The following is a 23,247-nucleotide window of genomic DNA, read 5'->3' on the forward strand; positions in this document are numbered from 1 at the left end:
CTTATTTCTTTTTTCCTAGTACACAGAAAAATCCTAATTCAGGACAACTGGACCAGGGGTACAGATTGGCACGAATCCATTTCCAACGATCTTTACGCACGTTGGTTCCAATGGACAAGTTTGTTTCCATCATTTGGAACAGTTGCGTATTCCAAGATTCTATTTCAAGTCTGCTCTTTGGGATAAACTGAACAATCTACAAATTCACGTTTTTTGTGATACAAGTTAAGGTGAAGCGGCGTGTAACTCAAAGAATCATTAGAATCATCATTGATGTAACAGTAGTAGTGTCGCCTTTCCATGTATATTTTCAAAACAAACAAACAAAAAATATAACATTTGTGTTAAGCATATTTTTATGTAAACACATGGAAAATTTAGTAGATTGACGAGTATTGGAAATCAAAATCAACTGTTCAATAGTACATATCAAAAGAAAACATTACAATTTAATGAAAGGCAACGGCATTTCTCTGTTTTTTATTGGATTTATCGCATATTTTTGTTATGCATCGGTATGGTTTATGTTTGCAAGGGATGACGGTGTTGCCAGGTTACTGGTGACAGATTTTTCTAGCAATTGTTATATGCTTGTTTTCGGAACATTTGCTGCATATTATAAAAACTTATCAATTTGCAAATAGTTTTCCATCACAAGATCACTGATTTATTAAAGTTTTAATGATTTTTGTGATCAATCCACATTAAATGCTATGATTTTACAGATAGCAACTCTGACATCACTGCGCTCAACGATCGCGATGATTGTGCACACACGATAGACGCGTCCCGACGCGACGCACTGTGGAGCTTTTCAATTATTTTGGGTGGTCCAAATTGATAAACACTTGGTATGATTTTATGCTTCGTAGAGATGGTTTCTGAAATTTGAGAGAATCGAAAAACAAACAACGTATGAGTTTCAAGTTTCTATGCTTTGCCCAACCTTTCCGCACCGAAAATTAATACAACAGAAAAAAAGTTGAATATTTTAAACTATAAACACAGGAATGTCTCAGTGTGCGGTGGCGGCGTCGATTCGCAACAAGTGAAAACCATTGCCATAATTGTTTTGAGTGATGCGGTTTATAAAACTTTATAAATATTGAAATCCCAGTGGAAATGTGTTCCTTTAAGGAAAGTGAATAAAAGATTTGTTTAGTGGAAGTGTAGTGAATGCAATATGGAATCCAAACCACAAATGCTTGCCACTGAATTACAATCGAAAAGGTAAGCACCTTCTATTTACAAGTGTAGTTGTGTGAGGCAATGAAATGCGGCATGAAATCGGAGATTTTTTTTTGAGAATATAAATCTCATGTATATTGTCGCTAAATTGATAATGCTGTATCTGAAAGTGTTGATTAAATATTGAAATACCACCTGAAGCATTTTTCTTCGCATAAATTATCCATTTAATCAGGTGATAAGCAGTTATATTTCATCGATGTTGCAAATACCAATACTATCATAACAATATGTTAATGATTTTGAAAGAAGCCATTTTGTGATGACACACCAAAAGGGCTTAAGGCGAAGAAGGCCGTCATTGACATTTGTACGCGTCGTTGATGATTGTTGCTAATTCATCTCACGATTTCGAATCAAAGAAAATCAGTTGGTTTTCGCTGATACATCTGAAAAAGTATCAGCATACTTTATGCATGTTAGCGCGTACAGTGATACTTTTTCAAGTTAATATAAACTATCAAGACTGAGTTTTATCACTTTGAAATGCAAACTGAAAAGTCATCATTGTTGCCAAATCGAATGACGGGCTACTTAGCCTTAAGCTGCAGGGGCCCAGATAGCCGTAGCGGTAAACGCGCAGCTATACAGCATGACCAAGCTGAGGGTCGTGGGTTCGAATCCCACCGGTCGAGGATCTTTTCGGGTTGGAAATTTTCTCGACTTCCCAGGGCATAGAGTATCTTCGTACCTGCCACAAAATATACACAAAAATGGTCATTGGCATAGTTAAGCTCTCAGTTAAGTGTGGAAGTGCTCAAAAGAACACTAAGCTGAGGAGCAGGCTCTGTCCCAGTGGGGACGTAACGCCAGAAAAAGAAGAAGAAGAAGTTAAGCTGCATACTCCTGTTTAGCTCTGCGGCTACACACTAAAAGAATATCGTTTTTCAAGTAGACAAAAACGATTAAGTTAACGTAATTATTCGTGTCGTAAATCAAAATATGATTCATTAGTAGATCGTCGATGATGTAAACACGAAACCAGTAATTTTAAAATTTCTTTGAGAAATGACTCTTAACATTCCATCATTTGACCTGGTTTCAATTATAGAGTCACGTTGGAGGGGTGGTAAATGGCTGGACAATGCGTACCATTGGTACTTCGTGTACCTGCAGGTATAAAATAGACCCCATTTGTGGTCCTTAGTCTCTTGTCCAGTAATTGCTATCCCTACCTCTCCGTGGTGCCACCTGGAGTACGAGTAGCCGTTGGGAAGATCGGGTAACCAACCCTGGTGAGACCTTGGTCGTATGCTGACAGGGCAGGGGGCTCCTCTCTTCTGAGGGTGTAGCTTATCAGAGCATCTGTTCTCCATGTTAGGGGCGGCTCTAAACAGCGTCTGTCCTCCATATTAGGAGCGGCTGATCATCGTCCAAGTGCCAGCGTAGGACTCTAAACAGTGCTGTGCACGATGATCCTCCGGCTAGACAGGGGGTTGGTGCAGGGCTTACAAGCCAGCCGTAAAAATCATCAGTACAGGAAGCATACAATGTAAATTCGTACCGGAACACAGCTTTTAAAGTGATGGGCGAAATGCAGAGGCGCGTGTTTGGGTGGTGGCCAATCGACAACAGAATGTGCAAGTTGAGGATCAAAGGACGATTCTTCAATATCAGCATAGTCAACGTGCGCAGCCCTCACCTAGCAAGTGACGATGACGATAAGGACGCTTTCTACGCGCAGCTGGAACGTGAACACGACGGCTGCCCAAGCCATGAAGTCAGAATCGTTATCGGAGATCTCAACGCTCATGTGTGCCAGGAGGAGGAATTTGGACCGATTATAGGGAAGTTCAGCGCTCACCAGCTTACGAATGAAAACGGCCTTAGACTGATTGATTTCGCCGCCTCCAAAAACATGGCCATACGTAGTACCTACTTCCAGCACAGCCTCCCGTATCGGTACACCTGGATATCACCCCAACAGACTGAATCGCAAATCGACCACGTTTTGATTGATGGAAGACACTTCTCGGACATTATCGACGTCAGAGCCTATCGCGGCGCAAACATCGATTCGGACCGCTACCTAGTGACGGTTAAAGTGCGCCAACGACTCTCCGCTGTGAACAACATTCGGTACCGACGCCCGCCACGGTACAATCTGGAACGACTCAAGCTACCCGAAGTCACAACGCGCAAAGCCTTGAAGCAGCGTTGCCGGAAGAGGGAGAGCTCACCGAAGCCCCTCTTGAGGACTGCTGGAGACGTCTCAAAGCAGCGGAAGGTGGCATTGGGTTCGTGGAAGGAAATCGACGGAACGGTTGGTTCGACGAGGAGTGTCAGATGGTTTGGGACGAGAAGAATGCAGCGCGGGCGATGATGCTGCAGCAAGGCACCCGTCAAAACGTGGAACGATACAAACAGAAGCGAAAACAGCAAACCCATCTAATCCGGGATAAAAAGCGCCGCCTGGAAGAGTTAGGGTGCGAAGAGATGGAGCAGCTGTATCGTTCTCAAGAAACACGTAAGTTCTTCAAGAAACTCAATGCATCCCGCACAAAGCCTTTGCCACGAGCCGAAATGTGCCGGGATAAGGATGGAGGTATCATGACCGACGAACGTGAGGCGATTTAAAGGTGGAAGCAGCACTACAATGAACACCTAAACGGCGCAAAGGAGGAAGATCAAGACAGCAGGAGGAATGGCTTCATCAGTACGGCGGATGAGGGAGACGTGCCAACTCCCACAATAGGTGAAGTTAAGGATTGATAGCATTGATAGCAGCTCATGAACAATAAAAGCAGCTGGAAAGGATGGTATTGGAGCGGAACTTATTAAAATGGGCCCTGACAGGTTGGCCACTTGTCTGCACCGATTGATACCCAGGATCTGGGATACAGAACAGCTACCGGAGGAGGGAATAATATACACAATATACAAAAACGGTGACAAGTTAGAATGTGAGAAAAAATTCTTAACGCAGCCTATAAAGTGCATTCCCAGATCATCTTCCGCCGTCTATCGCCACTGGTAAGCAGATTTGTGGGAAGTTATCAAGCCAGTTTTCTGGACGGGCGATCGACGACAGACCAAATCGGCAGATCCTCCAAAAGTGAGGCGAATAGCGGCCTATGATACCATTCGACCGCGAAGAGCTATGGAAGATTATGGAGGATAATGGTTTTCCCAGGAAACTGACTAGACTGATCAAAGCAACGATGGATTTTGTACAGTGCTATGTGAAGATATCGGGTGCATTATCGGACCCGTTGGAAACACGCAAAGGACTTCGACAAGGCGATGGTCTTTCCTGCCTCCTGTTCAATATTGCGCTAGAAGGTGTTATGAAAAGGGCGGGCTTCAACATGCGGGGCACGATATTCAATAAATCCAGCCAATTCATCTGCTTTGCTGACGACGTGGAAATTGTCGGAAGAACGTTCAAGGTATTTTCTGAACAGTATACCAGGCTGAAACGTGAAGCGGATCGGGATGAGTTCGAGGGGGTGGACGAATTTGTCTACCTCGCATCATTGATAACGTCGGATAACAATTGCAGCAGAGAAATTCTAAGACGTATCATTGCCGGAAGCCGTGCTTACTATGGACTCCACAAGACCTTGCGGTCTGGTAAACTTCACTTCCGTACTGAGTGTACCATGTACAAGACGCTGATATCCTCTACGGGCATGAGACGTGGACAATGCTCGAAAAGGACCTGCAAGCGCTAGAAGTTTTTGAAAGACGTGTGCTTAGGACGATTTTCGGCGGAGTATGTGAGATCGGCGTATGGAGGAGAAGAATGAACCACGAGCTTGCACAACTGTACGGTGAACCCAGTATCCAGAAAGTCGCCAAAACTGGAAGGGTACGATGGGCGGTTTTTCCTAAATTTTATACATTTTCCAAAAGGGTTACTTACTGACCTCACTTTTGGCACCAAATGGAGCTCTGGAAATTTCCTGCAGGTTTCTGGAAATTTTCCCATGTCACACGGACATCGAACATAAGTCTTGCTAGATTGGGTTCTCTTTTTCATAATTATTACTTGGACTAGGGAAAATCCAAGTCCAATCTCTTCAGGTGACTTATAGTCACTTGAGAAACCTCTCAAGGCAACTTTACACAAATGTTCAGTTTTGTCGTCATAAGTAAAAAATGTGTGCTCCTAGCTGGAAAGTAACGTTTTTTAGCACTAAAAAGTACTAGTTTACAAACTTCCAAGAGCAAAGAGAATTTGTGTATGCACAGCACGAAGGTACGATGCTCACTGATTTCATAATTATGATGTAACAACGCACAATGGTCGGAAAAAAAGTGAAGTTTGGCCAAAACTATTTTTATCGCCTTAATCGATGAAATATGTATTCTGAATATGTTATTTGGCGTTTTTGTTGTTTCAGAAGGGATTATTCACAAATTACGTAACTTTGAAAAAAATATTTTTTTAAATTTAAAATTGTTATCAAACCGGGCCGAAAGCACAAATTTTGTTTATATTTAATTGAGTTTGATCAAAATGTGTATGAATAGTGGTTAAATAAATTTTAAATAAACTTTGTATGAAAAATATCGTCAAAATATATGTAAAATATTGAATTACTCAAATAGCTCTAACTTGCAAATCAGCAAATTTCTGCAAAAATTTTAAAGGTTTTTTGTAAGATCTAAGGATGCTTTTTGATGTGCAATATTCGAAATGGCGGCGACATGACGCGACAAGAGTTGTTTCTCATATTCAAAATCACCAAAATTACTAAAATGTAATATTGAATAGTATTAAAACTTAAACCATATATTTTTTTCCATCCTCATGCTCGATAAAAGTGTTGAACCATAAGCTTTCAGATAGTGGGTAACTTTGAGGAAATATTGCATTCCTAAATTATAAGTATTGTGCTTTATTTTATTGTTACATTTTTCAATTTTTTGACTTCAGCCTGTTTGCCATAGAAATTTAAATTTTAGTTCAATTTCAATTAAGTATCATAATAATATAACACATGAGGTATATTTTAAAATTAAAAAAATCATAAAAATCTCAAAAAAGTTTTTGGTAGTTTTGGCCGCCCCTTTATATGGAGCCCGACCATAGTGCAACGTCCAAATGATGTTCTTGAAATTAAAAAAATTGGTTCCGATTTTGTCAAAAACGGAATCCCACTGTAAATAGAATAATGCCTGTATTTTAGTTAAGGGATCAAACAAATCATGATGAACAGCACATCTAAAAGAATGGAATTTTAGGTTTTTCATTTGATTTTACTTATTTAAATCTTAAATAGACGAAGTGTTGCGTGGAATTACTGGACTAAAACTGATTTAGATTCTAAGAAAACAGCATGGGATCAAGTCTACCCAGTCTCCCCTACAGCTAACAACAAGCAAGAACAGCAAAACGTCGGTCGTTTCAAGTTCGCGCAGCACACATCATTCCTTATCGTGGAATGTATGGAACTTTAATCAGATTGAAAAACTTGCCACTTTCCAGAGTGTGGAACTTTTAGTCTGGGGTACCTGGACTCCCTTTCACAGGATGGACTTGAACAGCGAAGGTGAAAAGTGAGCTAGTGTCACCGATTGATTCTTTACAGATTGAAACAGCACGGTAAAGTGAGATTACTCATGACATGTCCTAGAATACATTTTACTTTTCTTCATCAAAAATTCAAGCTCGTTGGCGCTCACAGTATCTATCGATTTTATTATTAATTTATGTTCAATTTTCGATACACCGTGCGTAACTTCGTTTCAGCGTGCGCAGCTCGTTAAGAATGCATTTTAAATCACTCCTTTACATTCTGTAGCATGGATAAAAGCAGTCACAAAACGTATGCACCGGTCAGTTTCAAGTGGTTTCCAGCTAATTGAATTAAAAGAAAATAATCACCATGGCGTGCGGTGTTCCGGAACGGAAAACTATTTCAAATCATGTTCAAATGGTCACAATCAATCAATCTCACACGTTTTACATTAAAACTTCGGTGTTGAAATAAATAAAAATTAATCTCATTTCTCAAATTTGGAACCGCCATGATCCCCATGAAAAACGGAATATATCTCCCGTATGGTTCCGAATTCTGCATTGTTCATTTTCAAAAATAACTTGCACCATTTAAAAGACAATTAGGGAGGCAACGTGGCATAGTAGGCTACACGTTCGCTTTATAAGCGGATGATCATGGGTTTGATTCCCAGCCCTCTCAACAAAAAACTTCGTCAGTCCCCTCAAAAACAACATGAGAACAACACTCTGAGCGAATCTGCACCCGGATAAAACGGCTATGAACAAATGGACCTCTCTTGGACTGAGAAAGTATCCCTGCGTGCTTCTACCTGGGAAAAAAAGTATAGAGCGCAAAGAGACAGCGTAGCATCAGATCTAAAAATAGATTAGGTAATAAAATAGTGCGAATTCAGGCGTTGTGCTCTAGTACAACATTGCAATCGATCCTCGCTCAAGTGATGCCCAATGGCAAAGTGAGCTTTCAATTAGAATATAAGTTAAATCGAGAATAAAATAATAAATAAAAGACAATTGGAAGTAGTTTAAGAAAAAATCAAATGAAAACTTATGCAATGGCAGCTATTTGAAAATACCTTGTCAACGTAAAAGTTTAACATCGCGATCAATGCTAACCCATGGACAGCAGGCTCGATTTCCATCTCGTTGAAGATTTTCTCCTGTGAAAAAAATACTTTGTTTATGGGTTGTGCTACTTCCCCGAATTTCGATTCCCCGGACACCAGTTCCCGGCGATCCTATTTCCCCAAATATACCAGTACCTCGAAATCATAACTTTTAAGGTGGGTGACTTGACTTCTGGTACACGACAATGAAGATGACCTTACAGTTGAGGTCGAAATACTTGTATCTGTCAAAAGATACAAACTCTAATGGAATTAAATGGTGTAATACTAATATTGGTTTTCATTTTTTTTTTTATCAAAATTAAGATATTTAAGCGTAATAAAATTGTGTTACACTGTAATGAAATGTGCTATTAAAAAAAACTACAAAAATTGTATTTTTTTCATCTTTTAAAAACGTATTTAGTGAACATTAAATTACATCGATAAAAAATGTCAGAACGGTAAGGAAAAAGCACTAACATTCGACTTACAACGTTGATGAGTCGGAAATTAGTGCTCTTGCCCTAGCTTATTTTTTTCTGATTGTGTAGCAACATCAGCCATCTAATTTTGATTTACACCCTTCGGCGTTTTTGCTTTGTTTCTTCTCGCACCCTTCAATACCCCGTACCTAATTAGCTCATTTGTGACCGTTGATATTTTTCTCTTCAAGCCTGCAAACCAAAAGAAAAAAAGCATTACCTTCCAAGAACGTTGAAGTAATTTCAATATTATGTAAAAAAAATCCTTTCTATTTGTTTATCGTTTCAGCAGAAGGAAGAAAAGAACCGTCATTTCAATCACATTAATTCACAGTACACGTTTACCCCGGAGGACATCAAGTACGACAACAAGCACTACAAGTACATAAAGTATACTTCGTACAAGTCCAAGGTGAGACCAAATTGAAAACTCTTCAATGACAACACGCATCATTCATTTTATTCGACAGCCCCGCCAACAGCAGCAGCAGCAGCAACAGCAACCTCAGTACGATTCGTTTGGACTGTCACAGGGATCTTCGTCCTCGTCCCGTGCTAATGAAGACAAGCACAAAATTCGTGGCTACAATGAAGTCCTCGATAAACCAGTTAGCAAATCCCCAAAGTTGTCCAACAATGCTGCACGTAAGTAGTTGAGCTCGTTTCGGGGTACAAACTCAATACAACACTAGATGCATTAGGGTACGGCTTATTTCTCAAAACTTCGCAAAACCAAAAGTTCACGTGCTCTTCTGAATTCAAATCACATGAAAAGGGAAATCTTGAATTTTGAGGCAAAAAAAAAGGATTTAGAGGTGGCTTGAAGTGAATTTTCAAGTAGTAAAGATGATATTCAATAAAGTTTTCATAACTTTGTTATCTTTAACAAAAAAATATCTAGAACTATAAAAACATTTTTAAATATAAAAAATGTTAAGATTGCAATATTTTTTTTTTTTTTTTTTTTTAAGTCTTTATTTGAGTGTATTTTAACACACGAGGGCTAGTTCTACACTTATAGATTGCAATAACTTTTGTGTTTTTCAATATTTTTGCACCATTTTCACGCAAGTTCTTTTATGTTTTTGTGATTGAAATTAGAGCACCAAAATACCGCTATTTACCTTTTTCAAAAATATCATAACACGTCTAGTTTTGGCTATTGAAAATGCATTTTTAACAATTTCAGTCAACTTTCATGCAAGTTTACTAGCTAGTATGAGGATTTATTTACTTAATTCACCACAGAATATAAACTTTACGTATACAATAATAATTTAAAGAATGCATAACAAACAGATGTATTGTTCGGAATCGGTCGAGACAAAATTATGGTCAGCTCAAACTGAAAATATTTTATTTTAAATTCACAATTTACCTTAATTAGTTACAGACTTACAAGAAATAATTCATTCTCCCTCTTGCAACGATATTGATGTTTCTAGGCACTGCTGCTGTAGATCGTTTCGAACCCTAGGACTACCTAATCACATATCATGTTATCAAACTCACAATTATTTCCGCAAATAAATTAAATTTACCGTAATTACACCACCGTTGTGATACAAATTCACACGAAACATTATAAATTTTTTACCTCGCAGCCTGTTTTTGTTTTGACCTTTTCGTATGACAACAGATCATCATCAACGACCTCTCATCGTAGTTGACCGGTCGCGCATATCGCTTGTCTAGTGTGCTCTCGCTGCTCACTTTACAGTGAACGAATCGCATAGAGCTCGATGCCGTCGACACTCCCCAACCCGTAACTCCGGTAGCCGCTCACCGGTTACTCCTGAATTACCTACCAGTCACTTTTTCCTCTAATTCCGATCGACTGTCTTTCGCAGTAACACTACTTTGCTTTGGCTTCATTTACCGAAAGTCCGACTGTCCTAAACTAATCGACACCATGAGCATTGGACGAACTACTTGGGCCACCCCAATGGTGATTTGACCGCTATCGGTTCTCCTGATCCGCCTAACCTTGCATCGATTGGCGCCATTGTATGAAGATTATTCAATCCGCTAAGAATCCTTGGGCGGCCTTTATTGTACGATGTAACCGGTATGTCCCGAAGGTGGTCGTATCGCTCTGCCATCTCGTGAGCATCTAGCGATTGCTCAGGCAACGCCAACTCTCCAACAGTGCAAACCTCATTCATCAGCAACTGATGCGCTCCTCCCAGTCCCGATATCTTCAGATTCATTCGCTTCGAGTCCTTCTCGACACGGGCAACATCTCCAGTCCACCTGATTTCGAGCTTCTGCGGATTGCCCTCAGCTTCCAACTCCTCCGCCAGTTCTTTGTCGACCATTTTGACCGACGCTCCCTCGTCTAAAAACGCTAACGTGGTTACGGATTTGTCACGAAAAGACAGCGTTACCGGAATCATTCGGTATTTAACGTTGCTGTTCAAACGGATGTGAGCATTCATCACGACTAATCCGGATCCAACGTGCCTCTCCATGCACCCTGTAACCTCTCAAAATGGTTACATTTGTCTTTTTGTAAATATTCCCTGTAAATAGTTTTTCTTTGTACATTATTATTATTATTATTATTATTATTATTATTATTATTATTCTTATTATTACTCTTATTATTATCCCTATCATCATTATTATTTTTCTTATTACTACCCTAATTACTATTATCATTTGTATTAAAATTATGGCTGCTAAAGATATAATGAATTTAAAATTGAAATATTTAAAATAGAATATAAACTGAAATTGAATAGAAAGAAATATCGAATTTATCCCCATACCTGAACATCCCCATCCTTATTCCCATTCTACTACCATCCCTATTCCCATTCTACTACGACACACCACCGCTACCAGCGACAACTGTCACGACGTTGGTAGCAAATCGAAAGCAGCGATGAAATAAAACCGTTTGTCAACAGACGAACGGTCTCTAATAGTGACCACTAGATCCAAAAAGTGTCGGTGAAAAAGCCGGTGTGCCACGTTTAATGGGCCCGGTTTGTGAAGTGGAAGAAAAAGCTCCCGGTGTGCTACGCAGTGGCCCGGCCACGGCTCAGGATTCCCCTGTGTGGTGCTAAACCAAGTGACGATGAGAGGCCAGATTGTCAGGACGGTCATCGAGTGAACCTATTACGAAGATCTCGCCGGAGCCTCCAGAGGAACATCCAACGTCCAAGATCCGACTACCAGAGGTTCCCAAGGCCAATTCGGCGCCCCCCCAATCAACGCCAAACAAGGTGGCACAGTGGTATGTGAGTCATCATCCTTATTCCTATCCCATTATCTCCAATTAGTAAACTTTGAATATAAAGAATGTAAATCTGTAATATTTTTATAGTCGTCCATTATTTTACGTAGCTAAGCCCTGAATTTCCTCCATCTTGTAAATTCGGTAGTGTCCACCTTAGAAACGTAGATTTTGACGTAGGACTACGTCCAGGTTTTTTTTAAAGGGAAGTTCTTCCGCTCATCTCTCCCAATTTCCTCTTGGAGCAGCATAAACGACCCTGAGGCCCAGGACAAAAGCCCGGTTGGGGACAATAGAGGTTCCCAACCTAAAGAATCTCTAACAATTGGCGCCCAACAAAAACAATATAAGAAAAGGTTTCCACTTCAATACTGAAGTGGAACCCTTTTCAGATAAGCTCCGGGAGGAATTGGAATCCTTTATTCCAATTGTTCTTCCATACAGGATTAATTGTATTGAGTTGTATCGGAATAAGAAAGGGATAAGTGAAAGTGTTTGCTTTTCGTGGAATCGTTCGGATGATGATAACTGCTGCTGTAAGTCGTTCTTTTCCTTTCAATTCATCTTTACAAATGAACCTTTTATCTCTTTATAGCTGAAAAATAAATCAATCTGAATAGTAGTGTTAAATAAATAATAAGTGAAATTTATCTTCATTATTACACAGTGGTTCAAAATTATTATTTTTTAATTTTTATTTTATTTATTTTTTTCTTTTTAATTATTTTGTGTCTTTACTTACACAGTGGCTCAAAATTATTATTTTCTAATATTTATTTCATTTATTTTTTTTAATTTTTAAATTTATTAGTGTCGAGTTTAGTGATAAAGCATACATTTATGCTTAATTTATTTGATTTATTTATGCTTTTTGTATATATTTTTTGAATTTTCTAGGTATAAAATTTGATTTATTGTTACTTTTTTTGCATTTTTTAGCAAAAAGTAGCTTTTGATTTAGTTTATGGTAGGTTTAAAATTTTTGTAAATATTTTTTGATTGAATTTTTATTTTTAAGCATTTTTTTTTGATTTTGTTGTTTATTCTCAAGTGAGAAATGGCTGAATCACTGGAAATCCAATTCACACACGCTGTTGAAAAGATTCAGGAGTGGTACCACAGCTTAAGGGTGGACCACTTATCACCTGAGGAGTTGGACTTCGAGTTGAAAATTCGCTCGATCGTTATTCGGGATGATCCCACCTACTCTAGAAAGCGTAGGAGTCTTAGGGATCACCTAAAACTGGAGAAAGAAGACAAGAATCAAATAGCAGTAGAATTACAGGTGAACTGGGAGGAGACAATTCAGTTCTGTCGACAAAATTTCGACGAATTATCGGCAGGCCTACAGCAGAATGACAAAAACTTGAGGGTGAGGGGGCAAGCAAAGCTTTTGCATTTCGGTCATCGGATAATCCTTCTTTTGAATCAGGTTAGGGATTCGGGGGAAACAGAAAGCTTCCTCAAGGAAATGCTTGTTGATGTGGTGAACCTTCTGAAGCAGTATTTCCACACTGAAACAACTGAACCTGAATCTCATAATCGAGAGGGACTGGAGGATCAAACCTTAATGGACTTGTTCCGTACTGAGCTTGTTCCTGATGCCCATCCCCGATCGATTACAGATTCAGGTACAGTAGTTTCTGGTGTGAATACTACTTCAGAAAATACTTCGGTGGCCTCCCGGTTTGAAGGCAGTGATTGTGTGCGCTCTTTACTAGCACGCATTAAAGAGTTAGAAGCGGAGATGGCTAGAATGGGAAGACAGTGCGAGGAAGAGTCTCAACGCAGACAATCTGAGCTTCCTAGTGGAAGTCGGCAGCCAGTAGTGAGTGTGCCGCTGGCTAGTCAAGCTCCTCCAACTATTCATTCCTCTTTCCCCTCTCTTCCGATATACTCGAACCTTTCACAGGGTCAGAGTTCTTCGGGGGCGGTCGATCCTTCTAGGCCGATCACTAGCGTAACCTTCTCGTTACCGCAGAGCCATCTCTCTACACAGCCGCAGCCTCCTTCAACCTGGCATAGCTATCTGCAGAATAATCCTTCCATTCATCCGCAAACCACCAATCCGTGGTTAGGATATCCAACTGCAAGTTCAGTACCATTTTCAAATCCGAGCCTCGGGACTTCGGTCTTGAATAGTGGGCAGTTTTCGGATCCGTGGCTAGGGAATCCGATTCCAAGCGTCAGTCAGCCAACTTATCCATGGAACAATCCTATAGGGACTTCGGCTTCAACTACAACTGCCTTTCCTTCATCTAGCTTCGTTCCTTTCAATCCAGTTCCGTCTGGCAATCAGGTGCGTCACACCTTGCCGGTGTCCAAGTGGACAATCGCTAAATATGATGGTGAAGATCAAGGGCTGAAGTTGAACCAGTTCCTTGGAATGGTTCATGCGATGGCTGTTGCTGAACATGCTTCGGAAGCTGAACTGTTTGATTCAGCGATTCACCTTTTCAAAGGTCCAGCACTGCAATGGTACATGACCATGCGCGCTACAGGCCGGTTAGTCAACTGGCAGCATTTGGTGCTAGAACTTAGGCGGACGTTTATGCATCCCGACCTAGACACCTTAATAAAAATGAAGGTTTATCAGCGGCAACAAGCACGCCATGAAACCTTCCTTCAATTCTACCACGGTATGGAAGAGCTTTTTGGGACAATGAGTGTTCCTTTGCCGGAACACGAAAAGGTCCAAATCCTTCTTCAGAATATGAGGATTGATTATAAAAAGCAACTTAATTTCATTCCTATTGCTGACCTTCCGACACTTGTGTCTGCAGGCCAGAAAATAGATGCCGTAAACTTCTCAGTCTACAACAAAGTCTTTGGACCTGAGAAGTCGGTTAACACGGTTGAGTTTTCTGAACCGAAAAAGGATACATCTCAGGATAATCCCAACAAGCCACCCACTCCACATCAACAAGCCTCGTCGAGAAATTCGAAGGCCCACACTCCTCCTACACAGACCAATCAGAGTCGTAAGGGTTCCCAAACCGGAACCGATACTCCTCGCGGATCAGCACGGGCACCAACCACTTTGGAAGACTTGATCGAGTCTCATCAACCATTATCAAGCCGACATTGCTTCAATTGCGGCAAGTTTGGGCATCGGATGGACCAATGCAGGCTCCCGAGAGGGGTACTGTGCGAAAACTGCGGTTTTCGAGGTTATCCGTCAAACAACTGTCCATACTGCGTAAAAAACGCGTTGGTAGCGAGCCAAAACCGCCGCCCGCTGAACCCAAACTACTAAGCGTAAACTCATCTTCGTATTTTCAACCGGCTTCGGAGAATCTTTATCCGGAGACTCCGGCGTCGTACACCATTACGTACCCACGTGCGAACGACAACCGTCCTTACATAGCGGTTGACATTTATGGGATTACTGTTTCTGCCCTACTAGATAGTGGAAGTAATCTCACTCTCATCAATGATGCAGTGTACAATACAGTCAAACCAAAAAAACTGTTTCCACTGCGAGACCCACCCAACCTGCGAACGGCGAGCGGAGAAGCGCTCACGGTCCGTGGGAAGGTCTATCTACCATTTTCATGGAACGGTGTGGTCCGGGTTGTGCCGACTCTCGTTATTCCAAACCTAGCCATCAATTGCATTTGCGGAATGGATTTCTGGAAGACCTTCCGGATCCAACCCACCGTTGTAGGGTGCGCTACGGTTGAATATACCGGGGCAGAAATCACTCCGTCTCCGTTGCGTACACCATCTGTCCTCTCTGCTTCCGAGCAGAAGACAATCGATCACATCAAATCTCTTTTCATTCCCGCTCGTCCGGGGAAACTGTCTACCACTCCACTGGCGGAGCACAAAATTGAGCTCGCCGAAGAATGGCGGAAGAAGCCCCCGGTTAGACAGTTCCCGTATGTCATGTCTCCAAAAACACAAGGTTTGGTGTCCGTAGAACTGCAAAGATTGCTCGACGCGGGTATCATCGAACCCAGTAACTCTGATTGGTCACTAAACTGTGTACCAGTCGTCAAACCTCATAAGGTTCGGCTCTGTTTGGATGCGCGCAAGATTAACGAAAGAACTGTTCGTGATGCTTACCCCTTGCCGCACCCCTGTCGAATCTTAGGCCAACTTCCAAAAGCGAAGTATTTATCTACGATTGATTTGTCGGAAGCTTTTCTTCAAGTTCCACTTGAAAAGGCTTCGCGGAAGTATACGGCCTTTAGCGTGCAAGGTAAGGGGTTGTTTCAATACACCAGAATGCCCTTTGGCCTTGTCAATAGTCCGGCCACATTGGCTAGACTGATGGACCGGGTTCTGGGCCACGGTGTATTGGAGCCTTATGTTTTCGTTTACCTCGACGATATCGTCGTGGTAACGGAGACATTTGAGCATCACGTCCAGCTACTTCAGGAAATTGCACGCAGATTAAACAGAGCCAACCTAATGATAAACCTGGAGAAGTCTCAGTTTGGGGTGCCGGAAATTCCCTTCCTTGGGTATCTTTTGAGTTCTGAGGGTCTTCGTGGGAATCCTGACAAGATTCGACCCATTGTCGAGTATGAAAGGCCCACCACGATCACAAAACTCAGAAGATTCCTAGGGATGGCGAATTATTACCGGCGGTTCATCCCAAACTTCAGCGAGACTTGTGGGCCTTTGTCGGATCTCCTGAAGTCGAAAACCAAAATCATCGGCTGGAATGAAGCCGCAGAGGGGGCGTTCTGTCGCATCAAGGAGCAGCTCATCAGTGCACCGATTCTGGGTAGCCCGGACTTCTCCCGGGAGTTTACTATCCAGACGGATGCTAGCGATGTAGCTGTCGCCGGAGTTCTCACTCAGCAGCAGGAGGATGGTGAGAGGGTGATATCCTACTTTTCCCGGAAGCTCACCACCCCGCAGAAGAACTACCACGCTGCTGAAAAAGAGGCTCTGGCCGCTCTCCTCTCCATCGAAGCATTCCGGGGCTACATCGAGGGCTACCACTTCACCTTGGTAACGGATTCGTCCGCCCTCACCCACATTCTTAAAACGAAGTGGAAGGTCGGTTCTCGATGTAGTCGGTGGAGCTTGGACTTTCAGCAGTTTGACATGACAGTGGTACACCGGAAAGGAAAGAAGAATGTCGTTCCGGATGCCCTGTCGCGTAGCATTGCTGTAGTTCAAGATTCACCAACTTCAGTATGGTACACTTCTCTGATGGAGAAGGTTACCCGCCGGCCTGACGACTATGTCGATTTCAAGGTCGAAGACGGCAAACTTTACAAGTTTATCGCCGTCAAAAATGTGCCATACGACTCTCGGTTTGAGTGGAAGCAAGTTCTGCCAACCGAGGAAGTTTCCGGAGTGCTTAAACAGGCTCATGATGATAAGTTTCATCCCGGTTTCGACAAAACGCTAGCTCTTGTCCAACAGCGCTATTACTGGCCCAAAATGGCCAAAGATATTAGAGCCTATATACAGGCCTGTTCAACCTGTAAGGAGGTCAAGCCCTCTTACGTACAAACTACCCCGGAAATGGGTAAAATGCGCTGTGCTTCCCGACCGTGGCAGATTATTTCCATGGACTTCATTGGTCCTCTGCCACGTAGTCGTAAGGGGAATCAGCACATCTTAGTCATCTGTGACTACTTCTCAAAGTGGGTAATGATTCAGCCGGTGAAGAAGCTGGATAGTTCAGCCATGTGTGTGATTTTGAAAAATCAGTGGTTCTATAGGAATTCTGTCCCTGAAATCATTATCACAGACAACGGCAGCTCTTTCGTGTCGAAAGAGTTCAAGGAACTCATAGACCACTTCAAGATCACGCACTGGCTGAACTCCCGCTATCATTCCCAGTCGAATCCCGTGGAGCGCGTGAACCGTAGTATAAACGCGGCCGTCCGCAGTTACGTCCAAGAGGACCAGCGAATATGGGACACCAAGATCCCGGAGGTGGAGCTGATGCTCAACACAAGTGTTCACTCCTCCACGGGATTCACACCGTATTTCATTACCCACGGACAAGAGCTAGCGGAACAGGGATCCGACCATCGTCTTTCTCGACACGGTGAGGAACTTTCTGCGGAAGACAGGGAGGAAAGACGCAAGCAGATGTTCACAAAAATCCATGAGATTGTTCGCAAGAACCTTGAAAAATCTCATGAGGTTTCCAGGGATCGCTATAACCTGCGAAACCGTACTTTCGCCAAGTCGTTCACGGTAGGTCAATTGGTTTACCGAAAGAACATGAAGCAGTCTTCGGCTGCTGAAAACTATAATGCCAAATTAGGGCGGCAGTATTTACCCTGTAAAATCAAGGCCAAGATAGGCTCGTCTTCCTACGAGCTGGAAGACCTCAGCGGGAAAAATCTGGGGGTTTGGCCAGCCGTCCATCTCAAACCCGGGTGAACATCTGCATCGCCTTTCTCCCCTGACCTCCAATCTCGAATCCCCTAACAAGGATTCAATAAATCGGTGAAAATATCCGAGTACTCACCTATTTGCTTTCTTGTGTTTCTCATTCATTCATGCCTGTCCGCCGTCGTCGTCAGAACCATAATATTTTGTTTTCCTCCTCGTCGACATTGTTCGCATCATCTGCTTCTTTCTCCTCTTTCTTCCGTTCCCCATGTTTACTCTTTTAAACAGGGTCGAACTAAGGGGAATGTTTACCTTTTTCATAACGCCTCCCAGGTGGCGGATTTTGATCGATTAGTTCGTCGGTCCAACCGAGGGGTCTACAGCGACATCGCTAGGCTTCCTCAAAATTATTTAGAATAGGGTACCCTAGAATCTTAGTTTAGCATATATAGCGTGTGAATGAATTGTATGTTGTCTTGGGAAATCAAGTTTTATCCCAGACAACCGTATGAATGAGAGGAATGTATGAATGAATTCGTATGAAAGGTGGGGGGAATGAATGTGTGAATGAATGCGTACTTTTAATCCCGAGAAAATCTCGGTGATGATTCTTAGAAGAGATTTCCGAAAAGTTTATTTTCTCTCCTAATAGTAGATTAGTTTTAAAATAGGTTATAATTGAGTTAATTTAAAATAAAAGTTTAATTTTTAAAGATTTGATGATGAGAGGATGGATCAGAACGCTTTTATTCTGACGAACCTGTATTCTGGAAGGCTGTATTTTCCAGATTCACTTATTATTTCGATACAACTCAATCATTGTCCTCTTATTTCAGCTTATGGTAATTAGAGAGTACAGTGGTCAGGCTCGCTCTGCAATTTTATGTAATTTGAAGGAAAAGAGCCTCCTTTCGTGATCAATCATTGCTTCAAATTATCACTTAAATTGCAGGGGAGAGAGCCACTGTAGGAGAACTAGCTTTCAGTGAATCTATCACGAATTCGAGAAGTAGGACTCCTGCTTCTCTAATTTGATCGTGGATCGTGAAAGTTCGCCTCTCCCGGTAATTCCTTTGGTCTTAAACAGTGACTACTAATCTCGAAAAGAAGAGCTCCCACCGAGGAATCAATCACTTTTCCAGATTGGAAGTCACCAACAAGAGAAAGAGGAAATAAGATTCGTAGTTTGGCAGCCAGACTCTATGGTTGAAAGTTAGGTGATTTGGTGGAAAAGAGCTCCTCTCTGCACGGAAAAATCATTCCACTAAATCAAAATAACCTTCAGCTAAAAGAGAGCTGCCAAAATAAGAACTCCTTACTTGACCTTCTCCTTCTAGTGGACAGTCTCTATTATTAAGTGTTAAGTGATTTTGTGGAAAAGAGCTCCTCTTCATGGACAAATCATTGCACAAAATCAATCTAACACTTAACAAGAGGAGGGCCACACTGACCTTTTTCCCTGACCGATTTCCTTTTCAGTGGACAGTCTCTATTATTAAGTGTTACGTGATTTTGTGGAAAAGAGCTCCTCTCCATGGACAAATCATTGCACAAAATCAATCTAACACTTAACAAGAGGAGGGCCACAAAAGTCCTTATACCTAAATTCCCATTCCCGACTTCTCTTTAAAAAAAAAAAAAAACAACGTTTTTTTTTATTCTGGAGTGGGGGATGAATGTAACCTCTCAAAATGGTTACATTTGTCTTTTTGTAAATATTCCCTGTAAATAGTTTTTCTTTGTACATTATTATTATTATTATTATTATTATTATTATTATTATTATTATTCTTATTATTACTCTTATTATTATCCCTATCATCATTATTATTTTTCTTATTACTACCCTAATTACTATTATCATTTGTATTAAAATTATGGCTGCTAAAGATATAATGAATTTAAAATTGAAATATTTAAAATAGAATATAAACTGAAATTGAATAGAAAGAAATATCGAATTTATCCCCATACCTGAACATCCCCATCCTTATTCCCATTCTACTACCATCCCTATTCCCATTCTACTACGACACACCACCGCTACCAGCGACAACTGTCACGACGTTGGTAGCAAATCGAAAGCAGCGATGAAATAAAACCGTTTGTCAACAGACGAACGGTCTCTAATAGTGACCACTAGATCCAAAAAGTGTCGGTGAAAAAGCCGGTGTGCCACGTTTAATGGGCCCGGTTTGTGAAGTGGAAGAAAAAGCTCCCGGTGTGCTACGCAGTGGCCCGGCCACGGCTCAGGATTCCCCTGTGTGGTGCTAAACCAAGTGACGATGAGAGGCCAGATTGTCAGGACGGTCATCGAGTGAACCTATTACGAAGATCTCGCCGGAGCCTCCAGAGGAACATCCAACGTCCAAGATCCGACTACCAGAGGTTCCCAAGGCCAATTCGGCGCCCCCCCAATCAACGCCAAACAAGGTGGCACAGTGGTATGTGAGTCATCATCCTTATTCCTATCCCATTATCTCCAATTAGTAAACTTTGAATATAAAGAATGTAAATCTGTAATATTTTTATAGTCGTCCATTATTTTACGTAGCTAAGCCCTGAATTTCCTCCATCTTGTAAATTCGGTAGTGTCCACCTTAGAAACGTAGATTTTGACGTAGGACTACGTCCAGGTTTTTTTTAAAGGGAAGTTCTTCCGCTCATCTCTCCCAATTTCCTCTTGGAGCAGCATAAACGACCCTGAGGCCCAGGACAAAAGCCCGGTTGGGGACAATAGAGGTTCCCAACCTAAAGAATCTCTAACAACCCGCCTATCGTACACCGTATCCTGAAGTTGCACTCTGCATTGTCGTGATCATTCAGGCACATGCCGCACAGCTTCCATTTTCGCACGAAGTACACGCGATCAGCCGATGCCATGCTCCTGAAATCCTGGCAAAATCTCAGGCGATGATCCGTGCGCTTGCAAACTTTGCACGTATTCTTGCTGGACGGCAAGAACAGTCGGCTCATTTGCGACTGACTCTGTTGCGCTGTGGTTGTAAACAGCACCTCGCTCTTGAAATCTTCCTTTCTCGAAACCGGAGCTACCTGAATTCACTTCCGAATTGAACTGGACGGACACGTTAGCTTCACAGGCTTCGGTGACGATACCTGACTTTCGGAACGTATTTCGGAAATAAAAGCTGCCCTCGAACACTTTCCAAAGCTTGTCCTTTCAATCTTTCCTGAAGTTGCACCAGATTTTCGATTACCGTAAATCCGCACGCCTCGGTGGATGCCTCGTACGAACCGATAAACAGCGGCCACTCCTACGGTCTGCCGGTGAACAGCGATAGCTTCATCGTTACTCCATTCCTCGCTGCCATCTGCATCTTCGTCGGCACGCTGCGCTGCTGCCCCAGCCCGTTTGCGACCACTTTCTTCGCTTTTGGCTTCGCGTTCTTGCTTTTCTTCATCTGCTCTTCTTCCGAACTATCTTCTTCATTTTCGTCTTCCTCAGAGTTGGAGTCATCTTCTTCTTCTTCGTCCTCGGAGTCTCCTTCACTATCGTCCAATTCTTCCTCGCAATGATACTGCTCCAGCATCTCTTCCTTCTTCTTATTCTTCAGCTGCTTCGGCACCGTTGCACCCAGGTTCATGAGAGGCGTTCCCAAAACCTTTTCCTTCTTCTGACTTCCTTTTTGCTTCGTTTGTAGCTGCTTCATTTGTTTCTGCATACTACTCATTTTCGCTTCAAACGAGTTACGCATCTTCTTAAACTCTGCCATGTTTTTCTTCTCATCCGACATTTTTTTTTCCAGAAACTCTATCTCATCTTCTCGCTGTTTTGCCCTGATGGCGTTCTCCAATCTCATCCTTTTCTCCTTCAAAGTCCTTTCCATCTCCATTCGCTTCTCTAACAGGATCATTCCAATCTCTATTTCCCTTTCTTTCGCTTGCTGTTCCTCTTCTAACTCTTTCAAGCGCTTTTCCAACTCGGAAACAGGATTATTGGCTGACCTAGCTGACTTAGACCTATCGGAATCAACCCCTATCGCTTTATAACACCCATTAAATGTGATCAACAAAAACAAACAAATAGTGGATTGAACCCGCAGAATACTAAAGAGTATTGGAAGCTTTTAGACGAAGTCCTCAGAATTCAGCTTTTACGGAATCCTGAAGGAACTTCGGAGGCGTTCCTGAGGAAACCCGGGATGCGTTTGTGGAGGAACTCCGAAGAATACAAAATACGTAGGAATTTCCGATGGAGCTCCAGAGAAATTTTCCCAGTATTACCGGCTGATACCCAGAGGAATCGCTGGAAGAATTCCAGAGAAGTTTCTAGAAGAACTCCAGAGGAGTTTCTGGAAGAATTTTTTGTTGAAATCCGGAGGAAGTTCCGAGGAGTTGATGGATGAAACCAGAAAAAAAATCTGGAAGAGCTTAAAAAAATCCTGGAAGAACTCCAGCGAAATTCCACAAAGAACTCAGGAGGAATCACTGGAGGACGTCTAGATGAATTTCCGGAGAAACTGTCGAGAGATTTGCTAAGGATCTCTGAAGGATTACTCGGAGAAGAACTCAGGAGGAATCACTGGAGGACGTCTAGAGGAATTTCCGGAGAAACTGTCGAGAGATTTCCTAAGGATCTCTGAAGGATTACCCGGAGGAAATGTATAGAAATTTTAAAAGTAAGTCCTGCAAAACTCATGGTTGAGCTCCAGGGATTCCAAAAGAATTAGTAAAGTAACTCGGAGGAATTCCTGGAGAAATTCCGAAAAAAAATCCAGGAGGAATCAAAGAGGAAATCCGAAAAAATCCGGTAGAGTTTCAAAAGAGTTGCTGGAGGATATCTGAAGGAATACCCGGATGAACTACGAAGAAAGTCCATGAGGAAATCTGAAGAAATTTTTGAAGAACCTTCAAAGGAATTCCTGCAAAGACTCCAAAGTAATTGCTGGATGAACCGCGGAATATTTTTTATATAAACTCCGAAGAACTTCCTGAAGGAACTACGGAGAAAATCCCGTTGGAAGTCTCCAGAGTAATTTTTAGAGGAAATCTCCCGAGGAATTCCTGGAGAATATCCCCGAAGGAGTTCTACCCCTGGAGAAATCCATGAAATTCTCGGAGGAAATCCTCGGAGAAAATCCCGGAGTAAATCCCCAGAGAAATTCCTGTAGGAGATCTACGAATAAATACTCAGGAAAAATCCTCGAAGGAATTTCTGGAGAAAACGCCCGGAAGAATTCTTAATGACAGAGGAATTCCTGGACAAAATGGATTTTCTTTTTCTTCTTCTTGACGGTACATCCTCACCAGGATTATGTAGCCGCGGACTCTAACAAATCGGCTAAAAAAGAAAATCTCTGGATAAATTTTATGAAAAAATCCACGATGGAATGTCTGCAGCAAATCCCGGTACGATATTTTTTAAAA

At 41.9% G+C, this 23,247-nt stretch overlaps 1 protein-coding gene across 2 annotated transcripts in view; it reads left to right on the forward strand.

Moving 5' to 3' along the window:
* Positions 1-23,247, forward strand: part of LOC5577698 (proteoglycan Cow) — a 578,074-nt gene that overhangs the window by 503,113 nt on the left and 51,714 nt on the right. Inside the window, exons 7-8 of one of the 2 annotated variants that reach the window (XM_021855938.1) lie at positions 8,596-8,718; positions 8,777-8,951. In XM_021855938.1, coding sequence (XP_021711630.1) covers positions 8,596-8,718; positions 8,777-8,951 — 298 coding nt within the window. The remainder of the gene's footprint in view (positions 1-8,595; positions 8,719-8,776; positions 8,952-23,247) is intronic. The other variant, XM_021855948.1, reaches the window with a different exon arrangement.

This window comes from Aedes aegypti, chromosome 1 (genome assembly GCF_002204515.2).
Source record: "Aedes aegypti strain LVP_AGWG chromosome 1, AaegL5.0 Primary Assembly, whole genome shotgun sequence".
NCBI classification, from domain to species: domain Eukaryota; kingdom Metazoa; phylum Arthropoda; class Insecta; order Diptera; family Culicidae; genus Aedes; species Aedes aegypti.